Source organism: Protopterus annectens, chromosome 1.part0, assembly GCF_019279795.1.
Source record: "Protopterus annectens isolate FY-2018-M chromosome 1.part0, PAN1.0, whole genome shotgun sequence".
In the NCBI taxonomy this organism is placed as follows: domain Eukaryota; kingdom Metazoa; phylum Chordata; order Ceratodontiformes; family Protopteridae; genus Protopterus; species Protopterus annectens.
In genome coordinates this window covers 1060839213-1060864592 of record NC_056725.1, presented here as the reverse complement: position 1 = coordinate 1060864592, position 25380 = coordinate 1060839213, and the positions used below count along the sequence as shown (strand labels likewise).

Below are 25380 nucleotides of genomic sequence, written 5' to 3'. Positions count from 1 at the left end.
GTGATGGGTTATGTCTTTTCTATGCCAACAGCACATGATATGTGACACAATGACTCCTAGATCGCTTTTTACATAGTGTGGGTGTGTCTGCATACATAGATAATGTGCGTTTAATATTTATGAACTGTTCCCAAAATCACCAAACCAAATGTACTGGAAACACAGGGAAACGCATTTCATCTAAAACACATTTGGTTGTATCACAGTTCCTGTAAAACCGTATGAGAATATGTGGTGGCATTGGCAAGGTCCAAAAAAAGTGTTTTAAACTAATCTACCTTGTAATTCCTACAGTCCTAAACCACACACAGTTACTGTCTGGAGCCTTGTACAGTTTTCTATTTCTATGAACTGTGATTCAACCAATGTGTTTTAGATGAAAAGCATTTTCTTGTGCTTTCAATAGATTTTATCAGTGCTTTGTGATTAGGATAAAAGGCAATTAGATGAAATGAACTGTACTTGTATATATGTGTACAGATAGAGGCAGGTGGTATTATTTACCAATACCATAGACTCATACCTCTGTGAACTTCACTCACCTAACTACTGACAATTGGGGCAACTCGGGATAAATATGGCTAGGCTTGTAAGAGCTCTTGGGGTGTAAGCCTAGTAACCTTCTATGAACCTGTATCTATACAGATATATACATAGTGCATACATGCATAAAATACAAGACGCACACAGGGTGAAAAGAAATACAGAAGTCGACTCAGAATTCTGAGTTGAGAAAACAGAAGAAAGATTTGGAAAAAGAACTCAGTCACTGGACTAAATGTATTCTTTATTTACTTTCATTTTGTACTATATACACATAGGTCAGACCTTAATTTAGACAAACAGTACTTAGTCAATCATACTGACTGCCAGAACTTACAAAGACAGCACATTTAAAACATATTAACCAGGAATAAATGTACAGAAATAGTCCAAACTGTTGCATGATGAAAACTGTAATAGGCTCCATAGCAAACTCAAAACAGTACTATAAATTGTGTAAAATAAATCACTATAAATGGCCAAGCTTTAAAGTTGAAATGTAGTATAATGTGACCTCATGTTTATTTTTAGAAGCAAAATAAAAACTTGAGGGAGAATTATGCCCATATGAAGAAAGCCAAGCACATGTTAAAAACACTAGTTTCTCTGTAATCAACCCTGTTGTGCCCTTGTAAAAAGAAGTTAAATAATGCTTAGCATGAAGCAAGGCATGAGGCATCTATCCAAGCTCTCATTAAATCCAAATGACAGAAAAATACATCATCAAAATAGTGCATGTGTGTGTTGGGAGGGGGTAACACTCCTCAACAGTGTCAGTGCACAATGGTCAGTCAATAAAGGCATAATGCCACTCTGTTTGTAAGAAGCCACTCTGTTTGTAAGAAGGCCTACTGATCAGTACTGATAGTAAGGGCACATCAATCCACAGGACTTAAATACAAAGATATTAACAGACATTTACAGACTAACTCAAGGCATGAAGGTACAACAGTGGAGATGTTTACTTTACATTTGGTAATATGAATGTCTTCAAAATGCCTTGTGTTTCCTAAAATATCTCAGAATGTTTGCATTCATCACTACAAACTAAGATCAGCCATGATTTCCTACAAATGTTGCCACATTTAATTGACACAAATCCTTCCTTTACTATATTTTATTGCAGATGTTAATCCTGTGATCACTGTTCCAGTATTCCAAACCATTAGCTCATCTCACCAAATAACTGACATCTGGCCATGTAATAAAGCCAAAACCTTCCACAAATAAATAAGAGTCACATGTCCAGCATATGACCCAAGCTCGCACACAAGGGTACATAAGCATAGGTACGAGCATAAATCCTCAAACTATCTCCAAACCATTAACCCTGAAGCAAAATAAAATGTTCAGCTAAGAGGGAAGCAGAAAGAAATGGTTCCCCCCCCTTGGTCCAAAAGGAAAAGGAAGGAAGCATGAGAAAGGGGAAAGTAGGGTGAGAAAGAATACTGAACCGTGAGATCAGTAGAATATCAATCATTATGGCAAGTTCTTACACAGCTCTGCTATGTCCTTCCTTGCATCACAGGTAAAGTATTCCACTCTTTTGAGCAACTCCCAAAGCTTACGAAGGCTGAGGGGTGTTTGGGTGAGAACTAGAACTGTCCAGTAATCCAGAGACAACTGACCCGGCAAAAGCAGCTCTGAATTAAAAAAAAGTATCCATCCACTCAATAAAGTTTCATAAAGGTATGCAAAGACGACGAAGCAACTGCGTCAAGAATGGTTCTATAGTCAATCCTCTTGTAAAAAGCTCCCAGTGAGGCCAGTGCTCTTGCACAGTATGCCTTTGCTGGAGAAGGTAAGTACTTACTATGATGGGTACAGCAAAAAGCACTGGATTTAGAAATTCACTGAACGGTTTGCTTACAGACTGGATTCCCAAACTTGCAATATTGGAAAGAGACTAACAATTGTTCAGATTTGCAGATATCCTTAGACTTATACAAGCAGAACCTGGGCTGTCTACGTACATTAATGGAATACTGAATCCTTTCTTCCTTATTCTGCAGATTAGGAAAAGAGGTAAGACTTATGTCTGGATTGACAGTCAATTAATTTGCCACTTTAGGTATCTTGAGGACCGTCTGTCCTTATGAAAAATAAGGAAGTGATGGGGGTTGCCATAAGGGCTTATAGACCCATCTAACCAAGGTAAGGGCTACTGGAAGAATTGTTTTCTAGGCACAGAATTGGAGAGCGGTAGGGGCTGCTGGTTTGAAAGGACGGAGGATGACTTTTTACAGCACAAGTCCCAAGCAGGCAGAATAACTTTCCTAGGATGTTTTAGGGGGGAGTATACCTTTTATCAACTGTTTTACCTCTAGGCTTGGAAGAATGGGAGGATCAAGAAGTAGGCAAGTAGAAATGGACAAAAGGTGTTCCTTGATAGAGGAATATGCCAATCCAGATTTCAACAGCTCACACAAATGAGAAAGTACCAATGTGGTATTTGATTGTATTGGGTCCTGTTTATGAGCATGGCACCAGAGAGTAAATCTTTTCCACTTTGCTGTTTAAGATTCCTGGTGGTAGGTTTCCTTGCCTCCTGGAGAACGTGTAGCATGCCTTCAGAAACTGGTGTCTAAAAGGTATCAGAATTATATCATTTAGAATATCAGGTTGAGGGAGGGCAGGTTGGGATGATGAAATAAATCCTTCTTTTGTGTGAGCAAGACCACTATGAGGGGGCAAATTGTGGTAATGGCCCTTGGTTAGGTGGTAGATAAGGGAGAACCAATGCTGGCTTGGTCAAAAGGGAGTCACCAATAAGAATTGTGGGCTGTCTCTTTGAATGTTTATTAAGACCTTGGGGAGATGAGGAAGTAGAGGAAAGAAGTATAGGAATCTCCCCTTCCAAGGAAAGGACATTACATCCATTTTCCAAGGTTGGGGACAGTACGTCCTGGTGCAAAACAAGGAAGCAGTTTGAGGCTGATGGTGGCAAATACATATATGGGACCACCCCATTTGTGGACTATTCCTAGATCATCTTCCAGTTCGGCATCCATTGTGGGGATCTTCCTTTGGTCTGTTCAGAAAGTTTGCCTGGAAACTATCATGTGAGGGGATGTAAACTGCTTGGAGACAGGTTTGCTTTTGGGGCCTGCTTCCATGCCAAAACAGCCAGTCTGCATACTTGATAGGATTTGGTGCTCCCCTGCTTGTTTAATGTACTCCATGACAGTAGTGCTGTCTGTTAGTATTGTCAAGAGACCTGGATTCCAGGAGTGCAAGATCTGCAGGGCTTGGATTAGTGCCTGCATTTTCTTCAGACTAATGTGATTTTTCCATAGATTTGGTGGATACTTTACTTGAACTCTCAAGTTACTAGACCACGGTCTGCATGCATCTGTGTGCATTTCCTGTTGTGCTGTCTGCACTTTGAAAGGCAGACCTGGGTTGAGCTTTATCTACGATACCCACCAATGGATTTCCTTCTTTAAGAAAGGTAGAGAGAGGAATCTTTGTGTCCAGGGGATGGGAATGCTGTCATCGGGTGTATTTCCTAATATGGAGACTGACAAAGGGGACCATGGAAATAGCGACCATGAACCCCAGAGCTCTGAGAATTTTGTTTACTGTACAAGACTGAAGAGGAAGAAGAGAACAGAAGTACATGGAGAGGCTCTGCAGTTTGTCTGGCAGCAGAAACACTCGCATGAGTCTAGTGTCCAGTCAGTAGCCCTCGAAAACTAGTTCAAAGCTTGGTTCCATTGTGGACTAAGGCTGTAGAAAGTCCAAAAGGCAAAGCAGTGAACTAAAAAGGATGAGTAAATTGAAAGCCTCAGAAATTTCCTGTAGCATGGCTGAACAGGAAAGTAGCGATAGGGTTCCTTTATAACCAGGAAAGCTTGTAGAAGAATGAAAGTTAAAAGAGTTTGTAGGGACAACAGCCTGAAAGAAGGGACACTGAGAAAAGTGTTGAGGGTGAAGAGGTCCAGTACAGGCCTCCAATCTCCTCCTTTTCTTGAAATGAGGAACAGTCTAGAATTGAATTGTTTTCCCACATTCTGTGGAGGAACAGGCTCTGTTGTGCTTTGTTCAAGTAAAGCTTGAATTATGGGAGGGAGCAATTTTACATGATTATGTGGAGGAGAGGGGACTCTGTACCTCCTTCTGAATAACAGAGAAAACCCCGCTTGTCTGTGGTGATCAGGATCCAGTCTAAGAAAGAGCTGAGCAGTTTGGATAGGGGAGGGATGGACTGTGCTGGGGGGGGGGGGGGTAGTCGGGCAGACTTGTTGGATCTAGAGCCCCTGTCTTTTTTATCTTGGAATCTTTTCCTAGGCATTTTTTTGGTCTTATGAGAAGGTCTAGACTCCCTGTAAACAAAAGTCCACTGGCTTTGCAGGTTAGTTCCTTTGATATCCAGGCACAGAATTAATAAACATCTGTCTGATATCAGACGTATGCCTCAAACTTTTTTATTTTTTTTATTTGGACAGGCGGGACAGAGGTGGAATGGTCCACTATCTTTCCTTGAGCGAGGCGCTTAAGGATCTGGGTCTCTTAAGTAGGAATTAAGAAATGGAAGTTGTGTTCATAAGGTCTTTGGGAAAAGGACTGACAGATTGTACAATTTTAATTGCCATGCTCTGCACCTAAACATAAGATGCACTGGGAATTGGTGATCCTTGTACAGAACCTATCTACTGCACTTGCACTTTCCCATTCTAGTTGGCATCTAACAGAGCAACAAATAGCACCTGAGAAAAAACAAGGAAGGACCCCCCCCCCAACAGGGCGCATATCTGAATTAGTGAAGGCCAACAGTACCAACAACCACACGTAGAACAAACCGATGGGTGCAAGACCTGCTTTTGGACTGGCATCCCAATAGTCTGAGGATTTACACTCAAACATCCTGCTTATGTACTTATGTCCACGGGTTTATGTTATACATCAGATGTATGGCTCTACGGAAGATTTTGACTTTGGTAACTCAGCTGGATATCTCTGTTACTTGACAAAATAACCCAACAGTTTGGAATACTGCAACAGTGACCTAAGGAAGGACATGTAATTAAGATGCACTGGAAGAGCAGATTTACTGAGTTATTCCGCAGCTCTGGAATAATCTCCCATTTTTTTGCTCAATCTTTTAGCTCCTTGCTTACTTCCTTTCTCTTTCAAGAGATCCTCTCAATTTCTCTAAGCTTGTTAACACTATCTGTACCCATCAATAATCAATTTGTGTGCCCATGTACTGATGTGTGAACTACAGCACTTCATTTATAGTCATACCACTCAACCTATAGACATTGAAAACAGGAACAAAGGCCCTTGAAAAGTAGGCAGATCCAGCTAGAAATCTGGATATTTGATTAGCATAACATTTGAATACCAACTGGCACACAACTCTTCCTGCATCTAGAAGGATGCGGAACACCGCTCTGAAACAAGTCTAAAAAAATAGTGCGCGACAAAAATGATGGAAAAATATCAGCACATTATCAAAAGAGATAGTGTAAAATGTGTGCACTTTAATGAACTGTATTTCTAAACTCTATCGCATAAGGTCATTCACTTTTGCTTCTGAAAAACGAAAATGTAAGATGCGTGTCCCTTTTTTAAATTACTGCTGTCACTAGTATGTTGCTCATATAAGTGTGGTTGTCTGTTTACCAGACAGCTTAAAAAAAATTAATGTGATGAGGGGATTCAGAAAATTGTGTGAAGAGGTAAATCAAGCTTGGAAATAGTGACAAACCTCCAAAAATAGGTATATCATGTGCAGGGGTAAAATCAAACCTGAAAATGGGGACGTTCTGCCAAAATAAGAACAGTTGAGACATCTGTTTACAGTTTCTCCAACACTATGCCGTGTTCCAGTTTTCTGTTTTCTACCTGTATTTTTTTTTTTTTTTTTTTTTTAAGAATTCACTACACTATCCTTCATTATTTCCTGGTACTTCTATAATTACTGCACTCTACCTCTTTTTGTCTTTCATTCGATTCTCTTAGACCCCATTCTTGGTATCTGTGATTGCTTTTTCATTCATTTTTGCAAAACAGGCTCAGAGCTCAGAACTTTGCAGTTCAGTCATTTCTCCCAAACTACTTCTGTTTTCCACTGCCACTGGGGTATGACCACCAAAGAAAGGGAATAATCTGTTTTCCTGCAAACAAAACTCATTCCATTTTCTGAGTCTGTGTGAACATGGAATTGGAATACAAAAATATTGAGGATGCAAGGGTGCTTCCTTATCAAATACATGGAAAATAAAAGATACAAAAGTGATTAGAATACAGGAAACAAGCATCAGAGTAGTGATTCAAAAAGGAGTCAGAACACTGAATGAGAAATGACAGAGAAATTAACTATTTTTTGGTTCATTTACATTTTGTTCTACATTACTTACACTGAATCTTTTTTTAATTAGATAAAAGCTTAATTTTCTTTACATGTAATGAAAATTTGCAAAAGTCTAACAAGAGCAAAACTGTAAATGTTGCACACACAGAACAGAATTAATCTCCTAACAAGATTTCAAGCAGTTCCATATCGTGTCCCTGTAAAGATAGTGTGCCTACTTATTTGGCCAGCACTGTATAAATAAATAAATAAAAGAATGCTCCAAATAAGCATGGTAAAGAAATGTGTAGAAAAATATGTACAAAGAGGATGAGCGAAGAACTGGATACAAACTAAATATAAAGGAGTGACAAATAAGAATTTTCAACTTTTCACCAGTTAGAAAAAATTAATGACAACTCTTTAGAGCATTTAACCTCAACATTTTAACTACATAAACCAAATAAGAAAAAAAAGAGAGAACTACACCAATCAAATATTCCCACATTATACTACAGTTTAACTAAATTAAATGAATGTTTTAAATAAAATTTTATTTTCAATACAATCTTAAATGAAGAGGCTCATTAACACCGGGTAGAAAATTAGCATTAAACAGGACTTGGCAACTATACTTTGTGTAGGCCAGTCTATTAAGAATAACACATAAGAATTCACTTAAAATCAGAACATCTTAAAAGCACCCGTACAAATACTTTTTCGGTTCTTACGTATTATCGCAACCAGATGTTTGCTGTTGCGAAGTTCCCATACTTCAAGTGGTACGAGGGCATGAAACACTGTAAGGTGTTTTTAAAAGTCCTTATTGTTAAGGAAAAAGTTTGCATTACCTTCAGGTACAGAAAAAAATGTACAAAATCCCCTTCCTGATTTGCGTGCATTACAGACGTGCTTTAATTGTCATAGCTGACAAATGGAATGGGTAAGTAGTGGTTTTGGGCTCCAGTTTCTAAAAAGGGTGTAAGAGCAAGTTTTAAGTTGTGTCTCTATATTGTGTGGGTTACATTTCCCAAACAAGATTTATTATTACAAAAACACAGAGCATTAGGGATGAATGCCTTCACAATGAGTTACTGTTTCCTACACTCCACGTGCAGTCTTTTCTTTTTTAAGATGTCTCTTTCACCAGAACCTTACATGCACGCAAAATATGAAGAGGATTTCTTAAGTTGTTTCTGTTCCTAAAAGCAAGGTAATTTTTTTGCCAGTACAGCTGACTTACAATAACAGTTTCCACTGTTTCAAGCACTGTTTTCTGTGGGGGGATGCGCATTTCACAACTGCGAAAATGTGGTTGCGATAATACACAAGTACCACTTTTTCTTATACTCTGCATAAATATGTTCATATATTCTAATGTTAAAGGCTCTAGAGTTGTGTCCAAAGAGAAGTGTTACACATTAACTATAGCATACCTTGTGGTATAAGCCACATTCTTTGACAAACAATTAAATACTTAGAAGCTTAACTTTTTTTTTTGTGCAGTATCTACATTCTTTGCACTAACTGGGGGAAAGCATATTTCTGACCTTATTTGTTAATGTTTCGGTTTCTGATACTTTAGTCATCCCAAAAAAGGCATGAAGGTTCACATTCCTCATTAAGAAAAAGGGCCATCCTCCCATTTTTCAAATCAAAATGTCTCATCAAAATGTTCCAGCTACAGTAGAGAGTCGATTATCTGAAAAGTCAGTTATCCAAACACAACCTTCCAAAGTTTTCAGGTAGCAAAAATCAAGTCTGAATATGCAAACATTACACATATTCACTTCCGTGTGCTTTTTGAGCTTGTAGCCTGCTCGTGTGTGAAAAATATAATTTATTGTCCACTGGATGTATTCCCTGCACGCAAAAAAAAAAAAAAAACTTTAGAAGTTTTTTTTATACCATTCAATGTATGTTTGATTATCCGAACTACCCTAGGTGCCAATTAGCTCAGATAATCGACTTCTACTGTAACAGAAAGTATGCACTTAACTGTAGCAGAATCTAAGCTATTAAGTAAAAGAAGCGCAACATTTCTGTTGATAAAAGTCAGCATTTTGTGAACCTCTTTCTGTCAATAATGCAAATGTTCCTCATACAGCAGAAGTTAACAAACATCGACCCATTCAGTTTTAATTTCACCACTTAGTTCATCTAATAAATGGGAGGGGTATTCCCTGACTGTAAATTTTTCAGTTAGATGTACTAATTTAACAATGCACTATCATCCTCTACTAGGTATCATCTGACACTTGAAAATGCTTTTAATACAAATGGGTGCTAATATAAAGGGGTGCATATTACTAAAATTAAGATAATAATTACAGGTTGCCTCGTACGTGAATGGCAATAAGAATAGAACTAGCATTATATGCTTCCCTAAGAGTGATATTTTAGCTTATCTTAAGAAAAACAATACTTGTGTAGTGTTTCAAAAAAAACAAAAATAAATCTATTGTAGAAATGTTGTAGTAGTACCTGGGAGTCTAAAGACATACCAATATATCTGTTAAAAAAAAAAAAAAAAAAAGCACATTTAACATGTTTGAATTGTCAATGTAAACCTGCATCTTCTCCCACTGTACAAAGACAAGTTTACATAACTAAGGCTGATAGATGTCCCCCAGTTGCAGCACATTGAAAATCCAGCTTTGGAAATGAAAAAAATATTAACTGCTTTCTTTCCAAAAAAAAACCCAACTCAGAATACGATGGTGTACAGGGATAAAGCCATGACTACAGCCTGGTCAACCCAGGTTCGATTAGCAGCTTGAGTGACTGAGTGGTAAGGATGGGATGGGTGTGCCCATCCCAGGTGACAGGGTGCTCGTTGATAAGCTCCCTAGGGGAGGCATGATCCAAAGATGATGTTGCCCTTGGCTGTAATCAATAAACGTGAGGGGCAGGGAAATGAAGTGAATAGGTCAAAAACCAAAATTCCCAAGGATGGAAGCACAGACAAACCATGCCCCAAGGACACCCTAAGTATCCACAACCAGCCTCAGCAAATATGGAGTAATTCCAGGGGGTTGGAGAGTAGCTATTAGACCTGGCACAGACATTGGGTACTGGGGCCAAGTTGGTAACAATGAAGTCCAGGGGGACCCAAAAAACAAATCGCATGACAATCTCCTACCCAAACTAGGCCACTGTCATGTGGAATAACAGTATATCTATTTTTAACATCTGTCAACATTAAATTAACAGTAGCAAAAAGTTGTGCATGTTAAAGCTTGAAAGCAGATTGCTAGAATCCAAAACAAAAGACAATAAACTTTACAGTTAATTTCATGTAACTTTCTGTCATAACAGCAAGTGGCTCTTTGATCTGCCTACTGCCAGAACAGGTCGAAAGGGAGGATCGGCTACATTCCTGTGCATTTTGGTACACCAAAACAACAAAGCGAAACATAGTTCAGACATAGCTAAAAAGCAAACACATTTCTTTCAGTTTTCAAATAATTTCTTCCAAGAAAGCTTATAAAAATGAATCAGTGCCACAGTAGGCATCACCTACTAAGGAATTCTTAACTTCAGCACAGTAAGTACTACTTCTAAAATGTTCAAATATGTTCTGTACATAATCACTTGTATTATATGGACCAGGCCACTGCCTTTAGTCCACCTTTATAATTCATAAATTAATGTTTCCCTTTAGACTACAAATGGCTACAGTTTCATCACTGCCTAAACTGCAGCATTTGCTATTTGCAGGTGCCTTCCTAATCTTTCAAAAACATTGATGGTGCTAGGTAAAGAAAGATTAAAGCAACTTTTTTGTAAAATGTTAGTAGAAGAAGCACTGTTTGACTCACTGATAGACAATCAGCAAAGTGCAATTTTCTAGTAAACTTCTTCAGATCTGTAAAAGTAAAGGACTACACAGGTCTGTTCTGTTGGCATAACCCCCCTTTTAGCAAACCTTCATTAACACATTTGATAAAACATGGGAAGACTGACTAAAAATTCTAAACATACAGGAGGAGAAAAGGATGCTTCTATAACTGGCAGGTTCTGCATACTGAACTGTACTACACTCTTCCTATGCTGTACAACAATACTTCATTCTTCATATGCTGCTGATGTTTTTAACACTGGCACTTCTCCCCTACAGTACAGAGCTGTACTCTGCTGAAAATAACTGGTTCCTCCGATTCTGACAGATGGGAAATTGACCTACTTGGAAACATTGCTGCAGGGGTATCAGAGAACCTTGGAAAGAGTCTTACGAAAAAAAATGAGATGACTTGAAAAGTCCAACTTTGTTAATAGCCTTCTGATTGGGTGATTTGTTAGAATTATCTCCCATAATTCTTTCATAACTTTCAATATCCATAAGAAACATTTCATGCTTCCATTGCTCTAAGATGTCTTCTTCCTTCTACCGACTAGGCAAAAATTTATGAAACTCCGGAGTATTTCAGCTGTTCTTAAAAGAAAAGGGTTTATACTGCAAGGTATGCAACATATGCCACTTTTTTTTTTTTTTACACTGGATATGCCTCTATTATCTTAAAAGAATACATGAACACATTTTTACAATTTCAAAAAAAAAAAATTAAAAAAAACCTTCTATATGGACACAGCTTAAGATATCCTAAAATTAAAAGATTAGTGTACATAACTGGCACAGTTATTCCAGATATCTGATTGGCTTATTAAGGTAAGAAACTAGACTATACAAAATACAGCTGACATGCCCGCTTAAGATTAATTTCCCAAGTGGTCTTAACAAGTATATTAATGTAATGACTGCACTGAAAAAGACCTTTAAAACAGTAACTTTAACTAGTTTAAGTTACATTGGTATGGTACACCATTTACCTGAAGTTTTTTTCTCTCTCCTGTGCTCCCATATTGAAGTTTTGGGAGTGATTTCTATAGCATGCAAAGTCTCAGTTTTGATGAAAGAAAAGAACATGCTTACTTGCGACTATTTCATATACAGACATTTTAATCTTCCATTTTATACTAATGTATGCATCCTGTTCTTTAGCTTACCTTGCTGGCATATTTTTTTTTTTACTTTATTGACAAAAACAGACATAAGAAATATTTTCATTTGTCCGAAACTGTCAACATGTAGTCATGTGGCAATTCAGGATCTATGCTTTGCACTTTGGTACATTGAGATTAGTCATTTGCAATTTTCTTCTTAAAATGGATAATGTTATGCATAGGAATCATAATACATATTCAGCTAGGTCTGATAACATGTATGTTAACAGTGTTTGCTGCTACTCCCAGAAAAAAACATCCTAGGTATCATTTTAAGAATCTCTAAACCCTGGAGCAGAAACATGCCAGAAGCTGTGTCCTGTAACCATTTTATATAGCTACACACAAAGTACATGCTCTTAAAGGTCCCCTTTTTGATGGTGGCAGTTAATCAAAAACCTGAGCAGACAGAAATAGCCATTTCAGTGAGTGTGTGTGTGTGTGTACTTATCTATGAAAAATAAATTGCAATACTGATTCACATGATGAGATCTAGCAGGTCAAACCAAGGAACCATACCTCTCAAACCCCTGGAGCAAGAAGTATGTTAACAGCGTTTGCTGCTACTCCCAGAAAAACATCCTAGGCATCATCACTGGGTTTGCTCGACAGTGGCACAGGAAAATAATTTTCTTGGGTGACAAAAGCTAGGGTACCATTTTGGCTGGGCTTGTATAGGCCCCTAGGGCTGACAGCCTAGTACCTACCTATGAATCTATATAGACAAAGCCATAAATAAACGTGGGACAAAAGCCCAAAAAGAGGAACAAGTTTTAAATATTGCTCTTAAAAACTTAGAAAGTTGATAGAATAACAGGTTTTGCATTAGCATAAAATTTCTGAAGGGTATGAAGTCCGCAACTGAAATGTCTGTCATTATTTTCTAACTTCAATCATTAATGATTTGCCACTAACTTGCCAGAAAACCACAATTTTATGAAAAATGGACCAAACACACGAGGCAAAAATCTGGACATTCTGTAAAAATCTGTACAGCTGAGAGGTATGATAAGTTTCTGCTGAACAACTTTTGAGTGTGATTATTAAATAAATTTCACTTTTTCAGTTACAATATTTTATTCACAGGATTTTAAACTGTTAAATATATTGCTTTAATTACATGAAAGCTTTGTACCCAACCAATTACTTTCTTTTGGAATATCTTCTGTGACACATTAGTGTGTAATGCAGCTTTCTATTTTGCATCTCCTATACTTTCTTATAATAAATGGGACTCTGATTTTTTACTTTTATGAAAATTGCCTACAAATCAACTGTCATACGACAAATGCATTTTAAATGTGCTTCTCTCAATGATTCAATGTATTCCTATTATTGTACAACAATATGTGATGCTGAACTTCCTCCTTTCTACATATATATTGTAAATATGTTAAACTAATAAAAAATTTCTTAAAAAAGTAAGTGTGCCTCTCTCTCCATTTTTCTGAAGTTTACAAAATCAATACTTTTGAAAAGTTTCACTGACAAAAACAACAAAAAGAAAAGATACACTTTTTTCTTCAGCAATTTTGCAATGTCTACTGCTCTAACACTACAGGGTACACAGCTCTGGAACTCCCCTAAGGTACAAAGGTAAACCATTTTAGTAAGAAAATGAGAAAAAAAATAACGGCTTTGTTGTACTGTACTGGCTCACTGGCCGTTTCTCTCAGGAATGGGCATGGCCAGAGAGACTGACAAACCAAATGCTTGTGATGTGTTGTGCAAATGATACATGACTGGCATGCACTGCAAATTTGTTACTGACATCATGCATACACTGATTGCTGATTAACACGTGACTTTTGAGTGTTTCTCAAGAAAGGGGTATAGAGTATGACAATGTTTGTGACATCAGAAATATTCATTGTGTCTTTGTTTACCCTCTTCCTCAATGTAGTGCGATCTCAGAGTTGGTATGTTGAAGTAGCAGGGTGTGTAGGGGGGCCCAAGCCCCCAAGGGGTTGCAGGGGGTCTTGCCCCCTTGCAAAAGCAAAGGGAAAAAGTAATATTTGTTTGCAATTGTGGTTACATTTGCATTTGCTCTCTTTAGTAAAATAATTTTTAACTTGTTTTAAAGCTTTTATGATTGGAAGTTTTAAAATACCTGGTTTCTGTCCATTTTACAAAAAGTTGCCAAGTTAGTAAGAAAAAAAAGGCATGTATGTGTGTGTGTATATCTATATCTATCTATCTATATATATATATATATATATATATATATATATATATATATATATATATATAAGCAACAAACATGCCTTGTTCAAATGAATATTCATGCGGCCGAGAAACACATGACCATGTTTATTCATGACTACTGTTTGACGTCAACCTGGTGCTGGGTGTTGGGAGGCACTTACTACTGTGTATTCGGTCAGCAAGTACAGTACAACATTGCCAAAAAACTGCATCCATCAGCAAACAGCATTTCTAACAGTCTCCTTTTTCTTTTACAAATATGAATTGCTAAAAAAGTGCTAGAAAAAAGACAATAAAGCAGGAAATGCATTCCAATAATCTGTGTATCGATGCGACTATATGTATTCATTCACACATGTACATATGTCTGACAAAACGTTACATCAGAAAGAGAAATATTAATGAAGCATTATAAAAATAAAAAAAATAATAAGTGCAAGTAAAATGAGTTATGAACAGTTAATATTCACTTAGCAAACCCTTTGGGGTAACCGCCCTTGGGGTTTGTGTAGCATCATATCCCTGGGTACATTAAACACTTTTTATTCTATTTCCCACATTTCACTCTCTGAGAACATTCTTTAGATGATGTGTGTTATCAGCGTTTTTTTAACAGCTGCAGCTTCAGACTAAATGATTTGGGAATAAAATCATGCTTGCAACTCACACACACAAGCATATGGGCTTTGCAGAGTGATATTTCAGATTTTACTTTACTTAGATTTGTTTACTGGAAAGGTGCACTGACCAATCTTTTTTTTTGTGCACTAAACAATATTAACCAATTTCAGTCTCAGCCCATGTGAATTACAAATCATTTCACTAACGAAAATGTAGAAACACGAGCAATAAAAGCAATTCAGATTAGTTGCATACAAAAACTGCAGAGTGCAATGTATAATACTTGGATTAGTTTCTAAAGGGAGTTAACCTTCAGTAATGTGGTAAATAGAGCAGAGACGAGGAAAGGAGAGAGGTACAGTGTGTTAGGTGATATGTCCTACAGTGAAACCTAGAGGTGTTTTTTGAGATGCATTCTGAATTGGGAACAAGTGCTTATTTCCTTTAGGATGATGGAAAGAGCCGGCCAAAAAGTGGGGGCTGAGAGAATTATGCATGTGCAACGCTATGGAGTTTGGTTCTAAAGTTAATAAGAGTCAGTGTGGCTTGTGAGTAATGTCTCAGGTTGTTTGAGGGAGGTTTTTTTTTTTTTTTTTTAATGAAGTTCATTTGCAAGGGGAGTAAATGTCTGGAGTAGTTTGCAGAGGTTAGATATTTGTCTTATGGGTAGCCATTTGGCTTTTTCTAGTATGATGCAGTGATGCTCACAAAAGACTGTGTGTGTAATGAAACTGGCAGAGGCTGTTGCAGATTGCCTGGAGTGTGTTGGTGTTTTTCTTAGAGGCAGATATTGTTGGTTGAGACAGGAAAAGGGAGATTTTTAGCCAAGAAAAGTATGAGGGAGCTTATTTTTGCTCTCACGCAATGTGGAAATACAAATTCAGAGACTGATTAGTCCATAATCCTAGGTATTTGAAAGTATAGGTTGTTTCTAAGGCATGGCATGCCATGGTTAAGCAAGTCAAAGACAGTTGAAGAGTCACGTGTTTGGTGAATTTTCTTTGGAGGTCCAAAAGGCATATTTTGGTCTTGGAGAGTCTAAGAAATAGTTTATGAGCAATTGGTGCAGCTTATCTAACTGGGACTGGAAATGGTACTGAATGTTGGTGTGACAGTGACTTGACTGGTTGATCACCATGTTATTTGCACAGAGGATAAGTGAGAGATGGGGAAGTCACAAGGAAGTTTGTTAATGAATATGGAGAAGAGGAGGGGGAAGAAAAGGATCATCGTTTTAAACCTTTGATAACAGGTGCAAATTCTGACTAGAAAGAACCTATTTCAAATTTTAAGTTTTTGTCACCGAGGACATTTTTGAATCAGTGTGCTGCCTGGACTCAAAACCAATTTCATTTAGCTTGTTAAGGAGAACACAGAGGTCAATAAGGTAAAAATGCCATTGCTGGGTCTATAAATACACCATTGAAGGAGTGCACCATCAGACACTAGCAGGATGTCATCAGTTAGGGATAAAAGTGCTGTTACAGTACTTCATCCAGCCAGAGTCCATGTTGTTTGGAGGACAAACGGTGGCACTGCTAGATGTAATGAGAAAATGGGGATGCAGAATATTTTTCTACAAGTTTGCCCAGAGTTGGGAGGACAGATACAACAAGTCTGCAGGACTCTTGACAACATTCCTTTTTATTCTGTCATAGTTGTTTCAGGATCAACTAGTAAAACATGAAAATATCAAAACAAATTATTTGCTTACCACCACAAATGGTTGAACAGAGGAAATTTTGGAATTTCTTGCTCCCCAGTCCTCAAAGTGGCTGTACAGTCCTTTTAGAAGAACGTACTGGGCTCCAGTAAAATCTGGATTCTCAAATGCGACCCACCTACAAAGTAAAATGTAATGCAGTTCAACAAACTGAAGTACATATATACAAAAACTCACACATGTCCATGCATACATTCACTCCTGCAAACACCCACAGACATTCCACTTGAACATAAACAATAACATGTTTCTGTAATGTTTATACAGATTCATATTAAAAGTAGCAGACATTTTAGGAAATCATTGTCTAATCAGGTAATTTCTATACAGACAGATTTATTCCAGCTGAAAAGTATCAACCAAGTCATTCAAAGGTGTCTTCTTTATAACTGCGTAACTGATTTATATCATTGCAGTAATCCCATGCATGATAAAGAAATAATCCATAATTATACAAGAATATATGCAGTGCTGTTCAGTCATGGCACATACACACTACCATGCGCATAACTATTAACTTGTCCAAGCTCAAGGCGGTACTGGCTTGTTAGCGCTATGTTTCTCTCTGTGTGATGGCATCCTTTTCACTATTCATAGTCTGATGACAAGCACTTGCCTAGGGATGGATTACAACTAAATATTAGGAGAGAGAGATTATAAAGTAATGTGTGCTGTTCAAACCATGCTATTACAACTCACTGTTAGGGTTACCATTTTGCCCATCTCATTAAGTGGATGACTTCAATTTATGTCTATTTCTTCATCATGCCTATCCTGCTTGCATTATGAATAACATTTTCACTCCCTCATGGTCAAGTTGTAGGCCTCTAAATGAACTTCTACATTTACAGACAACAAATTCAGACAAATTTTGAAGGTGAAATGGTTTTGTTTAGATCTTACTTTTTTCTCAACAAGTGAGAGGCAAATGAATGTAAAATGTATTTGCTCTACTGATTGTTTTAAAGATTCTAGTGACTTAACTCCATAATTAAGCTGTTCCCTGGATTCTGAAGACCATTTTGTATTTAACTATTCTAATTTGGGGTATATTTTACTCTGTTTGACAGTGGTACAAAACTATTAAATTTGCATTTTACTTTGCAGGTGGGTCACCTTTGAGAATCCAGATAGAATAATGAGTAGCTGAACTGCTTAAAGACCAGAGCAACTATTGCTATTTTTTCGGAAAGAGTTAGAAAAATACATACTCTAAATTTAAAGTAAACAACATTCTGCACAACAAATGCTAAAAATTTGAATGACATTGGTAGCACTTTAAGGGGGTAAAGAAAACATACACAAGATGGCTGGTTAGACCAAATGCAATTTAATGGTGAAGGTAACAATCCCAAGTACAGCTAGGAATTTACAATGTGCACCCCCTCTCCCCAACAGTCTTGCACCACAACAATTACAGGTCAGCTCATTATAACAACACCGGGCATTTTCAGTACATTATTGCCTGACCAAATCCTGGACAAGTTTTTGGTTACAGCATATGTGGTAAGCACAGGACTCTTGATGGGGAATTATAGCTGATGTTAAATCAAATACTTTTAATTCAGCCAAGGTCAGGACACAGCATATATCTACTGACTTAACTGCACCCCATTAATTTTAAATAATGTGCTTGCAGCAGAGGAATTTAGTGCCCATACGCCAGGTAAAATGCTGCCCCTTTGATATCAATTTTTACATCACAGACTACGTTGCGTAAGCTAGGGTACACCAGTGGCCATATGAGAAACTGCATTATTTAGTTCTCACCTCTACCATGTACAAAGTTATAAGCAGAATGATGCTGTTTGCCAAAACAAGGTAAACTAATGAGGTATTCTAAACCTTCTAAAAACACAGCTCTAGAACACTGTACTTGGAGGAATCACAGCCACTGCATTCCTACACAGCTGGAAACAGTGGAATAGTAAAGCAAAATTTGAGTTAATGTTAACTCGTTTGGGCTGAACACATATAACAGGTTGAATGCTCCACATACTATTAATTAATCTGCTCACCTTCTAGGTGTACTGTAAAAAAAAAAAAAAAAAAGGACAATTTTCAACAATATGCTTGGCACAATGCAAAGAAATGCAGTAAGAACGTGGAAAAGTCAGAACTGTAGAACTTCTTCGTGATAAATAATCTGTACACTGTTTTTGTTGAAATTACACTTTCCTGGTGAAACATGATGTAGGTAAAGCCATCGTCCTCTATAAAAACACTGAACATGACAAGAATACAACGAATTACGGAAGTGTGGATGCCTTAGCTGTGCTCGATTAAAACCAGAATTACATGCATATACTGTGTAAAGCAGCCTACTACAATGGATCACAACACCAGGAGCTTACTTGCGTCAAAGGCAACATGCATATTTAAAACATGAAACAAAGTAATCTCTGGGGTATCCCTTGAGTCTCAAACAACCCTCTATACAGGTACAGTGGGTCCAAAACAAAACAGTGCGTGAAACTTATCTGTACGAAAGTTTTTCAATTCCTGTATGTCTAGTTAATCACTATATATTAAAAAGCAAAAAAATCAGAAAATGGTAGAAGTTGCAAACTTAAAAAAGTCCTACATAAAAAAATAAAACTTATTTTGAAATATTATTATTATACAGAATTATTAACTCTATTAGGTGCTGCGGTAGCTTCGTCGCCTCACAGTAAGATGCTGTCCGGTTCGATTCTCAGCTAGAGTGTCTTCTGCGTGGAGACATGCGTGAATGGGTGTACCTTCGTTGAAGGTTGTGCATCAGGCCTGGCAAGCCGGTATGTAAAAATCAACTGCCAATCATTAGCGGACCGGAGTTCCGCTGTGGCGACCCCTAACCGGGAAAAGCCGAAAGACACAAACATTAGGTATTCAAAAGTAATCCAAGCAGGGTAGATGATCCGTTTCCAGTTGAAAATCCTTTATTAAGCAGACAGACAAGTGATCCAAACAAAACAAACAAAAAAAAGAATGATAGTTTCATTCCCAAACTTTCTGACTAATATACCTGTTTATGAGGTATGGAAGTATTTTATTTACATGTAAAACAAAGTGTAATGGCATACATGTTAACAAATTCAAATCACTATCCTCATCCTTATCAGTGTGACATTCGAGTTCGTACTGCCCTACTTACTAAATGTCCTAATAATTTAGATCTTATGCACTTTAGATAAAATTAATAATGATGTGGTACTTCTTACTAAACAGATTATTAAACAAAGACTGAGAATTTATCAAAGACATCATAATACATGGTTGGAAATATTTAAGCATTAGACTATTTGGGAATAAAAAGAATGTATATTTTGGCATTCAGAAAAAAATACAATGTCCAGCACAAAATCTGTTTCCATAAATTATTGTTAACAAAAATCACTTTCGTCCCTCTAGACTTCTTCAGGTCTGTGTAAAAAATCCTAATATACAGCTAGAAAAAAAAATACTAAAACTAACCAATATGCATATTAAAAACAGAGAACCAAAAATTAAAACAAGAATACAACCTTATATGTATATTTAATGAGCAAGTTAAACCAGGAAAAGTCCATCAACTTCGTGCTGGCCAGTGTGGGACAGTAAAAAATAGTGTCCTTATAAAGGTAGTGAACATTCCATATCAAACACTAAAATCAATATTTAAATAAGGACAGTGGAAAAATAAAATAAAATTAGTCCTGTAAACAGTGTGGTAATTTTCTACATTCCAGTACACTTTTAAGGGAACAGTAGTAACTTAGTCCAGGCTTTCTGAAAGAGTTCAGCTTTAATTACCATATCAGTTCAAGTTTTTCTAGTACATTCAGAATATCACCTTCATGATCACCCATTTCTATGTGATCCAGGGGATCCACACATTTGTATGAACTAGAGCTAGCATGAAAAAAGCAAATGGTATTTGCTTTTAGCAACAGGTTTCTCCATACCTGAAGTAAACTTTAGCTGAAGTTTTCACACACTAATCTTAATGAATTCAAATGCAGTTCGTCAAAGCTTAGAAAATGTACTAAACATGTATCACATTGATGTGACTAATTTCAACATTGTGTGTCATCCAAAAATCTGACAAGTTTGTAGTAATGATGTTTTTACTTGTATGTAAAATCTTTCACCCGCACACAAGCAATGAAAGCTTTTTCTGCATGACAGTTTGACTTTCAGTAGCACTAATCTGTATAAACACAGTGTCTAACTTGCATTCTCTTAGCGATTTTTTTTCCCATTTTCATAAAGGTTTTCTTAAGGTCAAACACATTACAGTTTTCTGCAAGGATAATACAAACGCCATCCAGATACGTTTCATACAGAAAAACCCAAAGCAGGGCTGTTAACTTTGAAAACTGACAGCAATGTCAATCACTTGTTTCACACACAGACTACAGCCTCAGTTACCACTTTTTGATTCAGTACATCTCCAATGCTTCAATGCGATTAAATTAATGAGATTCAACTCAATATAATGGACCATTATAGTATGTCCAATCAAAATATTTTTAACCAATCCACTTTTCAACAAGTTTGGCTAATCAAGCAGACTCTCACAGAAACTGAACATGGACAACAAGTCAGTTACATAAGTTTGAGTTATATAGCGCACTCCAAGGTCACAAAACTTTGTTAGAAAATTTTTCACTAAGAACCTGCTCAGTGAAATGGGGTTTAATAGACCATAAGTCACAGAGTGTAACTAGACTAGGTAAACAGAAACTTAATGGATACTCGGGATGTTTCATAGGTTCATAGGTATATAGGTATGTACTACGCTATCGACCCTAAGACTATAAGCCTAGCCAAACGAGGTTCCCTGGTTTTCGCCACCCAAGAAAATTATTTTCCTGTGTCCCTGTCGAGCAGCGATCCCCAGGGTGAATTTCCTGTTTTCCATCCAATTGTCAAGATTTCTCTTAAAGAGGAGCTCTGCTTGACATGAATGGGTAGCCTGTTCCAGAGCATGGGAAGTGTCTGGGACAGGAATCTATCCCCCCAGCATGTTTGGTTTATTGCAGTGACAAGGTTCAGGTCCGTGGAGCGTGTGGCTTGGCGAGACTGGGATTTCTTTAAGTGTAGCATGTTCATCAGATCTGGGTTAGACATGGCCTTGTATGTTAAGCAGAGGTCGCCTCTGAGTAGGCGATATGCGACCGAGTAGAAATGGGAGTTTTTGAGACTGTCTGCGTATGGCATCTGTTTGAGGCCGGTAATCCTCCTAGTGAGGTATTTCTGTGGCCTTTTCTAGTTGTTGGAGATGTCTTGAGAGTTACATGCCAAATGGGGCTTTGCACTCTATAACGGGTCTGATGAGGGATGAGTAAACAGGAATGATGACCTCTCTTTTTCTGGAGGAGAACCCCTTTGTGATAAGACGAGTCACGTAGAAGGATTTCCTGACTACTGTGGTGACGTGATTATCAAAGAAGTAACTACTGTCCACCTGTGTCTCAAGGTCTCATCACACTTTCGGTGTTTAGTAGGCTACTACTTTATTTACAACTTCATTTACTAGTTCAAAAACCAATGTGTCTGGATAACCTCTCTTTAGAAACATAACTAAGTGCATCACATTCTTCAAGGAAGGTCACATCATCAGTCACCATCCTTGCTGCATGGACAAGTTGTCCTTTAAACACAGATCTTTTCTAGTGTATAGGGTGACAACTCATGTAGTGAAGCATAGAGTTAGAATATGTGGGTTTACGGTAGATCCTAGCAACATAACGCTGTTCTTCGATGTTCTTTTTTAACTCAATGTCCAAGTACGTAATGGTATTCTCATGGTATGTGTGGGTGAACTTGAAGAAGCTGGTACTGCTATTAAGGTGTTGTACAAAACTCTGGGCTTCGGATACGGTACCTTTAAACAGTATAAAGATGTCATCCAAAAATCTTGTGTACATCTTTATTCGGTCAGTCCACTCATTATCCAAAAGGATATTCTTATGTTCCCAGCTAACCAGTACCAAGTTAGCATAGCTCCCCCCACATGGTGAACCCAGAGCCACACCAATTTGTTGCTTGCAAATCATGTCAAACATTACAAAATTGTTAGAATAACTTCCATAATCTCCTGAAATAACCTAATCTCTCTGCTATTAGCCCCATGCACTAAGTCTCTCAACTACCCCCTCAATACCGTCCTCATGGGGTATAGAGAAATATAGGTCAACTACATCTACTGTCTAAAACATTAAAGATTCATCATATTTAATGGCGTTAATGGAAGTTAAAAATGCCCATGAGTCCATGCAAACTTGTTCTTCTTTTTCAACATACTTCTTTAAGATAGAGTCAATGCACTTCGCAATTGCGTATGTGATAGAGTCCCGGGAGTTGACTAAAGCTCTCATGGGTGGATTTTGTTGGTCATTGTACAATTTCGGCAACCCAAATAATGTTGGTATTTTAGGGCTAGGTGTAGACAAGTAGTTAAATGCGTCCATGTCTATCAAACCTTCAATTAATAAATCATTCAAGAAACAATGAACCTTTTTTGTAAACCCCATTCATCTCACTGGCACTGGATTCAGCATATATACCACTCTTCAAAACCAATTGCATTCTTGACTTGTAGTCACTTAATTCCCTACTAGTCCACCTCCCTTATCTGGTTTTAAAAAATGGATAGGCAGACCCTTTGGTTAAATTCAGGATTTCCCTTTCACCAGCATCCATGTTAGATGTACCAACACTGGTCTTGTTGGTTCTTTGCAGGTGTCTTGAGGTGAAACTCACATAAGTGTTCAAATACACCCAACAACAGGTGGGTTTGTATGTACTAGACACTCTCAGGCTGCTGTTAACAGTTCTCACCAAACAAAGTTCAAATTGAGTTTGCGGGTGTTATCAATTAATGTATCAGGAAGTCTAAAGTGATAATCTGGTACAAAAGTTAAACCCCTGCTGAAAACATCACAAAGCCTAGGGTCAATGTCGTAGTCAGAGAAGTTGTAAATTTTAAAATCACCTTTTCTATTAAATAGGATAGTAGGTTTAATGGTTGTTTGGTTCAACTTGACTCCTTTCGCCCTTGTATTGTACTTGGGTCGGTGATTTTGGCCGCTGTTGGAAAAAGAAGGCTGATCGTATGCGTTCTTTGAAACACCACTTAGAGCCCTGTTGCCTTGGCTCTGGGAAGAGTTGTAGTAGTTCCCTTCCCTTTCATCATCAACGGGGACAATATTACTTTGTTGGTTGGAGAAAGGTTCTGTTACATACCGATTAAAGTTTGTAACCTGAGTTCCTCTCCCCTGACTTGTTGAAGCCTCTTCTGACTGATCAGTAAAATTCCTAGACTGGGATGGCGGCGGTTTAGGGTAAGCAACACCATTCTTATAATCGTTGATGTCTCTCTCTAGTTTTTTTAAGCTTAATGTCAGTGTTTTTCAATATCTGTTGTTCAATAGAGCTAAACACCCTTTTGTATTCAAACTGGTACCTCAGGAAATCTGGGTGTACCTTGATTTCCTGGTCTAGGTTTGAAATATCCCTTGCCGAACTATCAATGGTAGAGCTATAGTGTTTGGACATTACCCCCCATTTATTCTAAACAATGCCTGTCAAATAAATTGGAAAAAAGGTGTACCTGCTTCAAACCCCGATGGGTATTGCCATGAACGAAGTCCTTTTAGCACAACACCTTCCTTCCTACATTCTTCAAAGTAGCGTATCTCCAATTTTCACCTCCGATCCCTCATACAGCCTCCTAATCGACCTTATAATTTTATCAGGGAATGCAAATGCTTCAACTGCCCACTCATGAAGTCACAACTTAACCTGGTAAATGCTTTCTGTGCATCAATGGTATTTTTTTGCATTCTGCTTCCTTCTGGATCATCAATGTTCTGTTAATGTTGTCAAATATTGCGTCCTCGCCACAAAACCACATTGATAAATATCTATCAATTTTGGCATCACATTTGGCATTCTTTTACTCATTATAGACAAACACTTTATAATCGTGGTTTAGTATTGAAATAGACCTGTATGAAGCTGGATCCAATGGATCTTTACCTTCTTTATGTACTACAAGTACCACCGCTTTCTTCCAGGATATTGGTACTTCTCCTCCTCTTAAAATCCAGTTAAACAAAACCATCCAGATCTTTATCAGTTTTTTTCCTTCCTAGTTTCCAGACTTCCACAGGAATACCATATATTTCTGGGGACTTTCCTGTAGATTAGTTGTACATCACCATTTTTATCTCATCTCCTCCTATCCTAACCGTTAGTAATTGTACTTCATGTACCTCTAACCTTCTCATATTTAATTCTTCCATAAACATTTCCATTTGTACCTTTTCTTGATTTCCATATTTCTCTGCTTTATATAAACTTTCATGGAATTTCCAAATTTCTAATACTTCTACAGGATCTCATCTTCCTCGTTACAGGTTCCCTAAACGTGGTAACAACCTTTTCTACTTTCTGTTGCCAGAGTCATGCTAAAAGTTTTTGTGCTCTAGAGTTATCAAAAACAGTTGCCTAATACCAATTCTTTCTAAACTCATGCATATTATCAACGTAATCCCTTATTTTCTGTTTAGCATTCTGCAGTTGTTCCTCTTCTTGTTCTGAGGGAGTCCCCACTATTTTGCAATACTTTAACATTTGTCAGTCTCTTTAAACAATTCTGATTTCTTAATCATATCTCCCTTTCTTTTACTTCCACCCTATTTTAAACTTCACTTTAATATCTCACTCCCTAGCTATATTTTCAGAATAAATTTCTATCTTCTCTGATAGCTCCTGAACATCTTCCAATACCAATTCCTTACATTCCTGTCTTTTCAACAGATAGGTGGGAAAGAGCCAGTGTCTCATTTTTATTTCATTACCCTGTGTTGGATTCTAATTATTGGCACATGATCTGAAATAGTTATTGGGTGCATATCAAGACCTTCAATTAAATGCACGTTCCTGTGAAATGTAAATTGTCTAGCCTAGCTCAGTTTTTGTACCTTGGGAATATGTAAATTTACTCCTAAGTCCT

The 25380-nt window shown here is 37.4% G+C and overlaps 1 protein-coding gene across 2 annotated transcripts in view; it reads right to left on the bottom strand.

Annotated features, from left to right (window-relative positions):
- LOC122796436 overlaps positions 1-25380 on the bottom strand; it is a 2401740-nt gene that overhangs the window by 228986 nt on the left and 2147374 nt on the right. For both annotated transcript variants that reach the window (XM_044064916.1, XM_044064908.1), the window contains exon 14: positions 16386-16512. In XM_044064916.1, coding sequence (XP_043920851.1) covers positions 16386-16512 — 127 coding nt within the window. The remainder of the gene's footprint in view (positions 1-16385; positions 16513-25380) is intronic.